This window comes from Podarcis muralis, chromosome 8 (assembly GCF_964188315.1).
Source record: "Podarcis muralis chromosome 8, rPodMur119.hap1.1, whole genome shotgun sequence".
Lineage (NCBI taxonomy): Eukaryota > Metazoa > Chordata > Lepidosauria > Squamata > Lacertidae > Podarcis > Podarcis muralis.
Window position 1 is genome coordinate 36,924,679 of NC_135662.1, and position 14,960 is coordinate 36,939,638.

A 14,960-nucleotide genomic window follows, 5' to 3' on the forward strand; every position below is an offset into this window, starting at 1 on the left:
TTCAGCCTTGGATCTTCTGCATGTGCACTGCTACTACGTTATGGCCGTTTCCAAATCAATATGAATATAATCAGCAGATAGCACAGAAACCTGAAACTCTGAATTAAAATGACAGAAGTGATATATGGATAATTGGCAAAGTAAAGCTTTGTGCTTACACATACATACACACACACACACGGTTATTGACTGTTGAAATACTTAGACTTTTGTGGGGATGAGATACAATGAGAGTTCTTGATGCTAAGCTTGAACACTTTGGTTAGTGGAGAGATGCTTGCAGCATTTTTTTTAAAATCTAAATGATTCAGAATGCCTTGACCTGGAAAAAGTGAAATGCTGCAGTTAAAATGGCCCCCTGTTGTTGGTCAGGACACAGGAGCTTAATCTGTTGCTTCTGCTTTACCCCCCATATTGCTTGCAAATGTGTAAGACAATATTAGGCCACTGTGGGATTTCTATCTTTTTCTGAGTTGTTCCCAGCACGTGTAGCACGGTAGTCTGAAAGAGGTTCCTAGTGAAGCCCCACAACTGTAGATCTGTAAGAAATCCTTCTATTAATTCAATACACAGAAGGGAAAGATCTTGTAAAGGCAAAAGCAGTGAGTAATCTGGCTGGTTTAACATAGACTTGGCTCTGGCATGGGGGAACTTGGACAGGCTGCCCTTGATGACGGCACCCAAGTGCCGTCCATAACTTAGGCCTCTCCCTACTTGCATACTTCAGAGTTGACTTTATCCAATGGCAGTGCCCATTGCAGAATGACCACTGCTAGCTAGGTATATCTGCTTGCAAGCTAGTGCAGCTGGGAAGCTAATGGCTGTCTCTACCACAAAGCTCAATGTTCTGCAAGCAGGCTTTCTTTGCTGTAATGGGCCTCTGCTTCTGGGTGAATGGGAGGTTGGTGGCTGCCTCTGTCCCTCTCTGTCACCCACATTTTTTCCTGTATGGTGATGTCTCCCACAAAAGGAGCTAATATAAGAAAATGACAAGTTGGTCCAAGATGCAGAGCATTTAATTAATCCATCACTGACTTATTTTTTATTTGTTTGAAGTGCAAACCATGTACAGTGACGCTCGGGTTGCAAATGTGATCCGTGTGGGATGCACATTCACAACCCGCAGCGTTTGCAACTCGCGTCTGCGCATCTGCGGACACGTGGGTTGCGCTTCGGCGCTTCTGCGCATGTGCGACTGCCAAAACCTGGAAGTAACCCGTTCCGGTACTTCCGGGTTTCGGCGGTCTGTAACCCGAAAAAACACAACCTGAAGTGGCTGTAACCCGAGGTATGACTGTATTCTAAATGGCTTACAACTGGGGGAAGGGGATAATACTAGAATCATCATTGTGATTATTTTTCTAAGATACTAAGATAAATGAAAGAACTAATACTGTATATGACCCTATTGAAAGCCATGCCCCTGAATGGAAATCCCAGTTGCCAGATGGAAAATACACACACACAAAAAGAAACCCAGAAGCTTCCCCATTCCTTCCCAAATAGATAAGCAAAGAATAATTCTTGCTCAGCTCCAGAATGAGGTTGTTCCATAGCAAAAAAGGTTCTCCTTCTAGCAGCCGATTGTCATTACATAGATGGATGGTACCATGAAGCAGGTCCTAGTTTTACAAGCAAAGATGGAGGAACAGTCCTTGTCATTTATTTTCAGAACTTACAGACCTAAAAAAGCTGCTCATTTAAAATGCAGTAGTTTCTCTTCCCGTGAATTCTGTTTTTAAATGAATGATCATATTTATTGCTCTAAGATGTTTACAACAAGGTGCTTTTTGGATTCTACAAAACTAATCTATCCTTGAAAGGTTGAGCACATCTGCCAGAATTGGGAGGCAGCTTCAGTGTTGCCTGTCCCCTTCAGATGTGTCTGATTGCTTTCATCTCTATATTCAATAAACAGTTTATTCAGTGTTTCAGGATTTCAGTGGTCTTTTAAAAAATGCATTTAACCCACAAGGTCAAAGGAAGCTGAAATCCCACAGAGAGGGTGCATAGTTCACCTCTGCATGCCCACAGCCTTACACTAAGCAATATGGTAGCCCACCCTGTGGTGTCTGATATATCCACCATGTCTCTGTCTGGACTCTCCTTCTCCTCCACTTAGTTTGATCCTGCTTTTGCTAGCCTGCTGTGCTCAGTGCTGCATCTTCATTCACTGCAGAGAGAGATGACAATAATTTTGAGACTCAGCCAGGCACTGACACATGCAGCTCAAGGCAGAAAGCTAAACAGACTTACAACCTCTCTTAAAGTGTTGCATTAACTTCTGTCAGAGGTACAAGAAATGAATGAAATGGAGGCTTGACCTCTGTTCTATGGCTTCAAAATTCATTCTGTTTGTATTGCACATTTAACCAAACATTCAACTCCTCTATATTTCCACAGGTACTATAAGAACAAATTAAGTGAGAAATAAACACTCATAATTTAAATAATATTTATGTTTCTTAAGGATTGTTTTCACCACCAGTGCTATAATACGATCTTTGTGGTTGACTGGAAGCAGCTTCTACGGTATTTTCTATATAACTTGCACCAATGGTGAAATCCCACTGGTGATCACTTTCAGTTCAGGAGATTCTTCTTCTTTTTTGTGCTATGTATACATAATCAAGTGATTAAATTGCAAGGCAAAAAGGAATGTTGGTATGATTTTAATATTGAATCAGGATTCCTTTTTCTGATTGTTTTTAATTAATGCACATACATGATCATACATAATGGTAATCTGTAAGAAAAAATATGTAAATTATATGCTATGTATATAATTTGTATTTGCTCAGAAGTCTAGGTCTTTAATTTTAAAAAGCAACGACAATAAAAATGGAAGTACGGCGGAGCAATAGTATCGATAGTCCATAAATTGGATCATGTTGTTTAGATCTGGAGAATTTTGTCAGCATTACAACAATTTACTTAATGATCAAAATGTATATGTGCTTTTAAATTCATGTAAAACTATTAAATATACATCTTTATTTTTGTGGAGCAGCTGAACATGAGATTGGGTTCTTAATCTGCATATTATTTTTCACAAGCATGCTCCTGAGAAAGGACTCTATGTTTGTTCTGGAGTCATTTTCTGAACTTTTAAAAATTGATAAATGCTGAAAGAAAAAGATCCCAATCACACATGCCTCAGTCATGAGACATGGGAAATGCAGCAGTCATGGCTTCTTGATTTATTACCGGTAATTGCATCTATGTCTCACCTTTCCTTCAGGGAGCTGAAGGTGGTGAACATATTTCTCCCCCACTTCAGTTCATCCTCACAACAACAGCACCATGAGGTAGGCTAGGGTGTGTTATAGGAGAAGAGCATTCCATGAATAGAAGAGGAATGGAGTCTATACTACTGGCCTTGCCCACGGCATAATGTGTCTCTCCACACAATGAGCACAGGCATCTGAACTTTGCATGATCAGGGTTCCATACGGCACAAAAGCCAAGCACATAGAGTTGTATACAGTGGCACTTCTCCTTTAAGATGAACCCTAGGAGATGATATAGATAGATTGATAGATAGATGATAGATAGATGATAGATAGATAGATGATTGATAGATAGATAGATAGATGATAGATAGATAGATGATATAGATGATGATAGATGATAGATAGATAGATAGATAGATAGATAGATAGATAGATAGATAGATAGATAGATAGATAGATAGATAGATGATAGATAGATAGATAGATAGATGATAGATGATAGATGATAGATAGATAGATAGATAGATAGATAGATGATAGATGATAGATAGATGTATTGTCAGAAACAAGGGCTCATGCCTTTTAGGGTTTTTTTGTTTGTTTTGTTTACCTTCACTTGGAAATTTCATGCTGCTGTGTAAATCACATGAAGTATTGCCAAGTTAGGAGAAGATTCTGTTTCAGTTTTATAATGACATATCATTTACAGAGCCGTTCTGTTTTTAGCTATAATGGTTTCTGTAACAAGATCAATTTTTCCCCTTTAGCCTAATCAGTAGATGATTTACTTCTGTAATCTACCTTTGCTTCATCCATATTTTTCCATTTCTGACTAGCAAACCCTAGAAATTGCTCTTTCTGGGTCTAGGCTTTGGGTTTGTTTTTTAAATGACTGCACTTTGAAAGCTTTTTTGGGATTAGTGTTTTACAGAAAATATAGGTTAAAAACATTAGTAACCCTCCCCAAACACATTAAAATACAAAGGATCACTAAGTGGTTATGATTCATATTCTCTCTCTCTCTCTCTCTCTCTCTGTGTGTGTGTGTGTGTGTGTGTGTGTGTGTGTGTGTGTGTTTGAATTTTGTAATGCTGTGCTTCCTAACAAATTGCATTATAGAGCAAAATCTTTCCAGTGTTTCTTTTAAAGAAAATTATATGCAGCTAATAAATCAAATTATAATATTGGCTAGAAGGCCAAAAATTGAAGTTATATCTAAAACTTGTGAAAATGGCTACTTTTAGTCAGCATAAGCAATCAAAATGTGCTGACTGTTTAGAATTCTTAAGCCATTTAAAGAATATCCTAGCAGGAATAAAACAAAAGGAAAAGACTAATGTTCCAGGAAATAGGTTTATTTGAGTTGCTTGCTCTATGTCTATAGCAACTTTGCAGAATGGAAGTTGATCACTTTATGTTGAGAAGAAAATGTGACCTTTTAGGAGAACCTGTGCACTTGGGGCCATTTGTCACATCAGCATTAATCACTTGACAATACTGTATGTGCAAAGGAGAGCCAGCTCATACCCTTCTGTCTCTTTAAGAATTTTAAACTCTCCACAAAGACCCTTTCATGATAGCAATGCAAGTCAGATGCTAAACTTCGCTTGAATACACAAGAAAATAGTTAATCCCACCTAACAGGAACTCAGGCGGAGAACCTTCCCAATTCACACCTCTCTTGTCCTACTTCCAGTGAATAGGAACACACATATAAAATTGGGGTTGCTTCCATATCTTCTTAGCCCATTAGTTCCAGCAGGGTAAGTGCCCTGGCTGACATCTAGGGTCCCACTCTGCATAAAGAGCAGGAGGATCCTCAAAGACACAGGGCTCCCTTAACACATTTTTAAGTAAGTGAAGTAAGAGATATTACCATTTCAAAAGAAGCCCCCTTCCCTTGTTAAGCTTGGGTCTAAAATAACATAAGAATACCACTGTATTTATCTCAGTGGTGTGGACAGCCAAATGAGATGTCATCCACTATAGCTTTGTTCACAGTGAAATTGCATCAAATAAATTGTCACTTTCTCTTGTGGGAAGACCTTCTTGCAGCACCTGTTGGTTCCATCATGATCATTGTGAGGAGTCTCACTTATAGGCCATTCCAGTCTTAAGTGTCTGAACCCAGGTGGAACTTATCTCAACCCAGCTGGATCTCATGTGCACCTTCCCTTAATTCTTCTACTGCTAATGTTTTCCACATCCATATTTCTTGTGTCACAGGAGGTATTCAGGTTTATCTTCCCCTCCCATCCTTAATACCATTCACAAACCTTTGAATTCCTGCTGCTGTATTATAACATTCTTCCGCAGAGATGTGAAAGCCATCACAGTTGATGTTTCCTTCTGACAATAATCCTACAATTACCCTTACACTGGTACCTTGGGTTACAGACGCTTCAGGTTACAGACTCCGCTAACCCAGAAATAGTACCTCGGGTTAAGAACTTTGCTTCAGGATAAGAACAGAAATCACGCGGCAGTGGCACGGTGGCAGCGGGAGGCCCCATTTGCTAAAGTGGTACCTCAGGTTAAGAACAGTTTCAGGTTAAGAACGGACCTCTAGAATGAATTAAGTTCTTAACCCAAGTTACCACTGTATTTATTTTCCTTTTACCTTACTCAGCTTATGGAACTTGTCATAGCACTTGTCACAGCACTTGTCATAGCATTCTAGAAACTATCTCCTTCCCATCTATCACAGTGCTGAGAAACATCTGCTTAATGAACCTGACATCCCCTATACCCTTGGTAACAATGTACCGTATTTGTTTCATTATTTGTATTAGGTTGTTATTCGTCCTTCACTCTAAGGTCCCAGGGCAGGTTGCAACAACTCAAATAATACAAACAAACACAAAGGCAACACCATAATAACATTAATTAATAGTTTTCAGGTAGATCACAAAAATAGTTTTCAGCTGTCATGGCCAGCGAAAAGGGAAAAGTCTTGGTGAGATATATGACCTTGATAATTCTAGCTCAGGTAGAATTGAAATATTCTTTCATCTGTTGATGAAGGAGTTGAGTCTTTGAGAGTTAATGTTGGCTTTGCTCTCCCATTTGGCACTGCAACCAAGGGTAATATATTATTTATTAACTTTATTTAATCACTTCTTATTGAAAAAAGTCTCAAAGTTTCTTATAACAAGTTGAGAATGCAAAGATTCCATAACATAGCCAAAAGCAATGAAAGCATGCATGATACTAGAAGTGTTCATCTAGCAGTAATCAAGAATAAGAAAAATACCATTCTCCACCCAACTAAAGGAACATCAAGAATAGCCCCCCCCCCCCAAAAAAAAAAAACAACAACAACCCACAAACCACAGAAAGATCCAGATGCCTGGGTGAACAACGACATTTTTGCTCAGGGCTGAAAAGCTGACAACATTGATGCTAAGTGAACCTCCTTTTGGAGAGCATTCTACAACTGGGCTGCCACTGAAAAGGCATTTTGTACATTTTAGGACTGCAAGGTCTTTGGTCAGATACTTGCATCCTTTAAGTAATGTTTGTGTTGGGTAAGTACTAGTCTGCCAATGTTGGTCAGCCAAAGGACACAAGGGTATATTCAACAGTTGGGACATAGACTGTAAACATCCCTGCTTTAATTACCTGTCCAAAACGTAAATCCTTTGTTTGGTGATCTAGTAACAAGCATGTAATACAAATGGGCACACTTAGTTTTCACTGAAGTTTTTCAGATCTCTTAGCTAGCAGTGAATGTAGAGCATTGATACAGAATGTTGCATATTGCAGTTTGGCAAAACGGTCAGCAGCCCAAATTGAACATTTTAGACCTTTTTATCAAGGAAGTGTAATAAAATTTACTGATGGGAGAGAAATAGCAGAAACTTTTTGGGAAAAAACTCTGGTGCAGATCCTGAAAACTTGAGCTGGTGGAACCATTAGAAGGCAAGATTGTACAAAGTATCAGAATTCCACTTACCATAGCAATCAAAATCCCTAAATTTTATCCACACAACTTTTTTTTTAACCTCCAACTGGAAAAATGCTACAGCTATTTTCTCAGCCTTGGTTTTATACTTTATTTTCTGTTGCTCTCCGTGGGTGGTCTCCCACTGTAATAGTTCCTACACCTAATTTTCTTCTGCTTGGCTGTATTATATGAAGCTTTAGTATATGCAGACCTTTCATGTCCTTCACATTCTAGCTTGACATTTCTTCTATTAAGTCTTTGAGATGTGGCATTCTAGCTGACCAGGTACGTTCAAATTGCTCAATAAAAATATATATAGCTCAGTTTGGATTTTAGTTCTCAGACACACTATTTTTGAAAACAGATAAGGATTCTTGCCATTAGTAGTGCTTCTCTCACTAGCTGGTTTTTCTTAATTAATTTATTTTATTTTTAGTTGTTTTTAGAGGGGATAATAGTCTTCTAAAGGACTTGTACACATCAACAATGCACAATCTAATTAAGTCATTGATTACATGGTACTAAATTGTCTTTAATTCAAATAACTTGGTTTGACAGCCTGTTTTGGACCACAATTCTCAACACAGTTACCTGAACTAAATGGGACATATTTCTGAGTAGGCATGTATACGAGGAATATCTTGCTAATGCGTGTCTGCTTGGATGTTCCACAGTACTTAAAGGGTCTTACAGTCATGCTACATGAGACATTCATCATATAATTTGCCCTTGAGATTCTTTTAAGAGATTGCCATGTCAGATTCAGACTGAATACCTAGCATTTGGCGAGGGAGGGTAGGGAGGCTTTAATTATTCTCCCCCAGAGTGCTTCCAATCTGGATCGTGCACCTACACACCAACAATGTGGATTGGCAAAATTGTCCCATCAAAGTAAAAGGAAGCTTTCCAGACACAAACAAATTGCAGGCGTTGAGGAGGAGCAGTTCAGATCCCCTCATGCTAACGACCTGATTCAACTCACCAGCAGTGGTGGGGTGGAGTCACCCACCTGACATTGGCAGGGCTGGGCTAGGGCAGAGACACAGCAAGATGAGACTACATGAGTGTAATGGCAGGAATCTCAGCAGTGGTCAACCTGTGCACTGAGATAGCCATAACCTCACCACCACCCTGCCCTAGGCCCATCCAGCTAAGCAGCAGTGACTCTGGTGTCAGGAGGGCAGCTCTGAGGCTCCACTTCCCATGTGCCATCATGCTGGCAATTTGTGAAAGATGAGGTTTGCACCATGATAAAAATCAACTACCGGGTTAGTGTGCATAAGATTTTAATCGAAGTTGCAGGCACAACCACCCACTCCTATGCCACATTAAATATTTAGTGATTTGAGCAGAAAGGGTTGACTACTTTCTGCCATACAGGTTTCAAGTAAAAGTCCTACTGCAATGTTAGGGTACAGTGTTAACTGCATACTACTTTTTTCATTTACAAAGTGTATAGAATCCTTCATTCGTTTCAAGTCATACTAGGAATCATGCTACAGAATCCTGATAGTCTTCTTCCTCTTCTTGTTGGTTTCACCAAACTGCTCATGCAGTACCAATTTAATGTGAAAAGAAAATTTGTCAGAAGTAATTTATCATGTTTGAAGTATCATATTAATTTTCATATAACAATGGGTTTCAACTAGCATTAGCATGGCACTTGGAAGCCCAGATATATAAGCTCAGGCTAAGTATCATATAGCTAAAGAAAGCGTAGTCAAACCAGTTAAGGCAGAGGACTATAAATATTCTTGGATTGACATCAGTCTGGCTGATGAGTTGATTCTAGTAAATTAACAGCACAGTCCCATACTGAGAGGTAGACTCCATTAAATACAGTGAAATGGTTTTTGGCTTAAGAATGTCACATAAGAATCTGAATTTGAACATTTATATATGGGCAGACTTCAGGCTTGTTAGATCTAGTTTGGGGTGGTTGATTTTAGAAATCCAGGATCTACCAACCAGAGTGTGGTGCAAAAGACATACAGCTAGAAGTGAAGAACTGGGTGCCTCTGAGCACATTCCAAATCCAGGGATTATTATTTTATTCAGTATTAGAACTGAGTTCACAGCTCTCTCACACAAAAGTTCTCTCCTGGCTACCTTCATTTCAACAGTCTAGATTAGGTAGGAAAAAGACATTGTTGGTATTGTTAAACAATTGTGAGTCAGAAAACCTCACTCCAGAGTCAGTGGACTTTCTCTGGGCTGTCTAGGGCTGTGTTTTGTAGTAGGCAGTTTGTTGTCTTGTAGGTACAGCAGATTAAAATGATTTTACTTTCTCCTGCTGCAAATGGTTTTCAGGAAAAGTTTGAGTGAACAAGGATGGGGAGGAAGCTGGGAAAGAGTTCAATTTTAACTCCTGTCATTTTGATTCTTGTCAAGGATGATAACAGGGCAATCCTATCATGTCTACACAGAAGAGTCCAGTGGTGTTTCCCAGGTCAGTGGGTATAAGATTGCATTCTAAAAAGGCTAGCTTTGCACAAGTCAAACACTGGATACAACAAGCCAGAGAGGCTTCAAAAAAAACCTAGTTTAATTAAAACTGTAATCCTACCCACGTTCACCTGGAACTGTGCTCCATTCAACTCAATGGAGCTTAATGCTAATTAGACTGTATAGGATTGCATTGTTTAGTACTCTAAAATAACATGATACAGGAAAGTGATTTGGTACAAAAGGTAGGTTTGGTAACTTGAATGCTGTTGGGATAAAATTCTGGCTCCTTGTTATATACTTAAAAAACAAAACAAAAACTTCATTACTTCCTTGCTCTAACTTTATATGATCTCTTACACCTGTGAGTAAATTGCACAAAATATACCCAACAATACCTTGGAGAAACAATTTTAACAAGCATAGTACAATTCTCAGGATTTGTCTCTTAATCTTCTTCTAAAGTTAAGTAGGAAAACAATGAGAATTACATGCACATTTAGATGCATACTTAAGAGTATGAAATAAATAAAGTATGAAGTAAACAACACTTGGTGATAAAACGTGTCTTCATTTCATAGTTCTGTGTACTTGATGGTATTTATATAATAGGTTATGTAATGTTACACTGTCAAAGAGATTTATCACACAACTGTATTGAATAACATGAAATGTACTGTATATCTATTCTATCAGTTAAGGTAGCAGAGAGTAATTTATTTTCACTCTATCAAGTCAACTATTGCCTTAACCTGTCTTTGTTTAGCTACATATATTTACCACCTTAAATTTCTAAAGATTTTTCCTTATTTTTAAATGCGTATTTAATATATTTAATTATAAGTTGTTATTTATCAGTACTGAAACATAGATTTTGTAAAGAGCCATTTTTTAACTTTTCCATTATTCTGCTTTTCTCTACCGCTTACTGCAATAAGTATACATGGTGCACAAAATGAGCCATTTTGTTTTAAAACAGATTGCAGATGAAAGGAAACCATTCATTGCCTGCTGTAATTACTAGAGCACTAATTACTCCTAATCACTGGCATCCAGGGTCAATAAGGATGACAACAGGAACATCAAAGACAAGACGTGCACTTGCAGTTACACATCTTTTAAACCAGGCTATAATTTTTTAATGGCGACCGTTTGTCACTTGACGCTAGAAGGATTCAAAGTTGCTAATTTTTAATCCACAGATAGATAGATAAATAAATGTATATTTATTTCTTTTTCATTTGCAGTTTGACGGTGAGAACATGTATATGAGTATGTCAGAGCCGAGCCAGGAGTACGTGCCAGCCAGCCAGGTGGGTTAATTAATCTTCTCTGCCTTGTTTCAAATTGTAATTAAACAAATTCAAAGAGTTGCATTGCAAATGAGTGGCACTATCAGTAACTGCTGCAATCAGAAATAATCATAATTTATAAACAAAGCATTTAAGCCTTGTTTCCAGCTAATGAGATAGCACTGATAAAACGCCAGAGTTGGCAGTTGTTGAAGACACCACCTCGTTTGCTCTCCAGAATGCAAGCAGCTGTTTTGCCAGCATGATCATTCCCAAGCAGTTGTTTTACCTTTAGGAAATCCTCTTTACAGGTGCATGCTATTTGTTTATCTGACTACAGACAACTTCATCATTATAAGCCACAGGTGCCACAAATTGCTTAACTTGTCACGTTCAGGTCTGTTTGGTCTAAAGAACTGGTGTATTCAATTGCAAGGGCACCTTATTCCCCCCAATAAATTCTAACCCACCACATGGCCTGTTTAGACCTTCAGAGTTACAAAACAGGCCAGACAATAAAATACTAAAAAGCAAACAAAAGTTCATGCTGAATCAGGTATGGCTAGTCGGCTAGTCCAGACATTTGTTTCTGATGCTGGCAGGTAAATATATGGCAAATGTAACATAGTATATTACCACACACCCACATACCCTTCATTCTGTAATTAAAAACTTTAACATGACTGGGCCATGATGTTAAATATTTTCTTTTTTAAAGCTGTGTTTAAAAAGAGAGTGTTCCCAGACGATTACTTCCCAGTTGCCTGCTGAATTCGTTTTAGAGTGCCTTTTGGAACTTCTATGATTGAACTTGCTTGGCTAAGACTGCTATAAACTCTGCACGTAGTTTTGAATAGAACTGTTTGATTAAAAATTGGGGGTGGGATATTCTTTTTTAACCTTTACATCCAAAAAACTGTCTTGACAAGTTTCGCAGTACTGTGTTAGATTAAAGCAACCAGGCATCATCTTGTTCGTGCCTTAAGGGCTTTGAAGCACAAGGGCTAATTGAATTTGTTTGAAACTGTAGAAGTACAAACTCTCTGAATGATTGCTGTTACAAAGCAGCTGCTACCTTTCAGAGAATCATTATGTCTGTCTTAAATAGTTTTGAACAAAGAATGTACCTCCACATTTTCCAACTGAGCCATTTTCCTTCTGCTGATATGTCTATACTATGCATATTAAAACACCAGGTATCACTTCATTGGGATATTTTAAGATATTTTTAGAAGTTGGTTACACATTTTATGCCACAGGACCATCTCAAGTATTTACCAAAAGGATGCTAAAATGCCCTTTATTGGTTGTAGGATTAATCTATATGATTTTACTCAGAGTAGATCCATTGAAACTAGTAGACTTGAGGTTGTCCTGTGCATTGTTTTCAGCAGGTATACTCAGAAAACAACTTAATGTTGTCTACAGCCTATACTTTTAAACTTTAAATACATGTATTCAAAATGCGACAAGAAAGGAAAATTCCACAGATGAAAAATGTTCATGCTGCTTCTCATGAATTTATACTTCACAACGAGAAATAAGATGAATGTACTAAGAAAGCTGAACTTCAAATTCCTTATGTTCACTAGAATGTGTTCATATTCATGGAGGCATCTTAGGGCCTTATTCTAAGGCTTTAAAAGTCAATTCATCACCTTTAGGCTAACATAAGTAAAAACTCAACTGTCAATCAGGAAAAAAGTATAACATCAAACATCTGCATAGCTTGGTAATCCAAGACAACTTGCCTCACAGCATCACTTGACAATTATCATTTCTGTTCAATTTTCAAATCAGTACATGCTTTGGGACTTATGTACTAAGTTGCTAAGTAGCAACATATGGCTCACTACAGTTCCTGTGATGTTGCTGCAAGCAAACAGCATAATTCCAGACTTGAAATGATTTCCACAGAAAGCCGTTCTTGGAAATGAGCCAGAAGTATAACTATACCATAAAAAATAATGATATTCTTTTAGTTTGTCCCAAAAGACTGTTTGATGCTGCTAAGCTTGTGTATATTTTATATATGTAAATATTGTATTCTTGGTGACAAATATCTGGTGTAATGTTATGCATCCCAGGCAGCTTTTAAAATATTCTCGACGCTCAGATATTCATTATCACACAGTAAATCGTGACGTTTTCATTAATAATTGAACTTCAGTGTGATGATATTTAAAATAGCATGGAATGTGCACCCATTAGGGACTCTTTTGCCTTTGCCTCATGGCAATCTTCCATGGTCATCTGTGTGCATCTCCTGATAGTATTTTCCATGTGACACATCATGGAACTTCTTAGAGTTGAGTATTTTCTAGAAACTTGAAAAGATGACCATAGTATTTTATCAAGAGTCCCTTGGTTGTGATTATGGAATAATCACCCTGGAGAACACATCAGACATGATGCCCTACAGAATGGGCATTGCCTGTTTCCGTAAGTATCTAAGATCTAGTGCTTTAACATATAATGGTGGTTATATTTGAGATTATGAATTAATTTCCACCAATTCCAGCCTCTAAATCAGTGAAACACATCTGAAAGGCTCTATAATTACTTGATAAGATGGGGTAAATTCCTTTTTATTTTTCCCCACTGCATGTGATAGGACATGACCTTTGCATTTTGCTTTCTAATTTTTTTGTTGATGAATTGGTCTTCCGGGCCTGATATTGCACCCCTTTATTTTTCACACTTTTTGTTATCCTAAACAGCTTTGATATTGGCAGTCTGGTGCCTTCCCTTTATAGTTAAATATAAGCCTGGATTACAGTTATTAATAATTTTTGTGCAAGGCTATACCTCATTAAAAAGATATGTTAATTTAAACACTGTATGCTATCTATAAAGTGTTATACAACTTTTATCAGCTGCAGTAGCTGGTTTCTCTGTTAATCAATAAAACAAAAATAACTAAAGCTATTATTTTATCTTCCAGAAGGCAAACAGAAAATCAATCATCCAATGATACATTTTCAGGAAAGTGCTCGGGTTATTTCCTCCCAGCTCATAATGCCTGCTTTTATTTTCTGCGTGAGATAACATACCCTTGGATGGTTCATACCCAGTATAAAATGCCCCTTAAAATATGCACTGTATGTTCTTCTGTGCTCCTTTTCAGGTGTAAAAAGTACCCTGCAGGTATCATAAAATGTAGGCTCCTTTCTAGGAAACTTTCTAGGGCAGCAGTTTAAAGATAAACAACCATGGGGAATATTGAATGAAGATGACCATCTAGGTCTGTGGGCATTAAAGTATTTTGAACAACTTATTAGGCAAACAACTATGGACCTGTTCCTTGCTGCAAAGGCTCCCTCTGTTGACCCTTGACCCAGTGAAACAATAATGATAGGAGGCTACAAATTAATCTAGTTAATCTCACAATGTCTGGCATCTCAACAAGCCCAAACTAGTTACTCAAACCCGTCTTCAGCATAGCATTCAAATGATTACTCTGTGCAATCCCAGAGGTATTCATTACAGACAAAATTGCTCTTGCTGCCTTGCATACAAGCTGAGTTTTCAATGGGAAATGAAAGGCTGCCTGGAAAAATAGGACACCTAATTAAGTTAAACTACTCTAGCATTTGGCTTGACATCTTCATTACTCAAAATTAAAAAGATGCTTCACTTGAGCACACAAGTTACTATTGTTTATGTTGTTGCCTTAAATTGGCGGCTCACACGGCAGTCTGTTTTTCAGAATTATATCTTTTAATAGCTCGCATATTTCTTGCAGTTTATAAAAATGTCTGAAGAGCTACCAGAGGTACTCATAATAGTCTATATACTGTAAGTACAAATGATTGCATATCTAGTCCTAAGTCTCAGCTGTTAGATGTTGCGCTGGACTCTCACACAAGGCTTACCCATCCTGTGAGTCTTTATTGATTTTTTTTTCCATCCACCCTAATTTTGCAGATTAAATTGAATACTCCTTCCAATAACTGTGTCCCCAAGACCAGATTCCTTCTCCTCCAAGAGGTGCTTGGGACTTTGTGGCCACCTTGAGTGGTTGTTGTTTTTAAGTAGTCTTTT

The 14,960-nt window shown here is 37.9% G+C and overlaps 1 protein-coding gene across 5 annotated transcripts in view; it reads left to right on the plus strand.

The window, feature by feature from the left end:
* Positions 1-14,960, plus strand: part of TOX (thymocyte selection associated high mobility group box) — a 191,594-nt gene that overhangs the window by 91,180 nt on the left and 85,454 nt on the right. For 3 of the 5 annotated variants that reach the window (XM_028736880.2, XM_028736882.2, XM_028736879.2), the window contains exon 2: positions 10,872-10,937. The exons of 1 other annotated variant lie outside the window; for it this stretch is intronic. In XM_028736880.2, coding sequence (XP_028592713.2) covers positions 10,872-10,937 — 66 coding nt within the window. Of the gene's footprint in view, positions 1-9,613; positions 9,629-10,871; positions 10,938-14,960 lie in introns of those variants that run through there. One more of the 5 variants, XM_028736883.2, reaches the window with a different exon arrangement.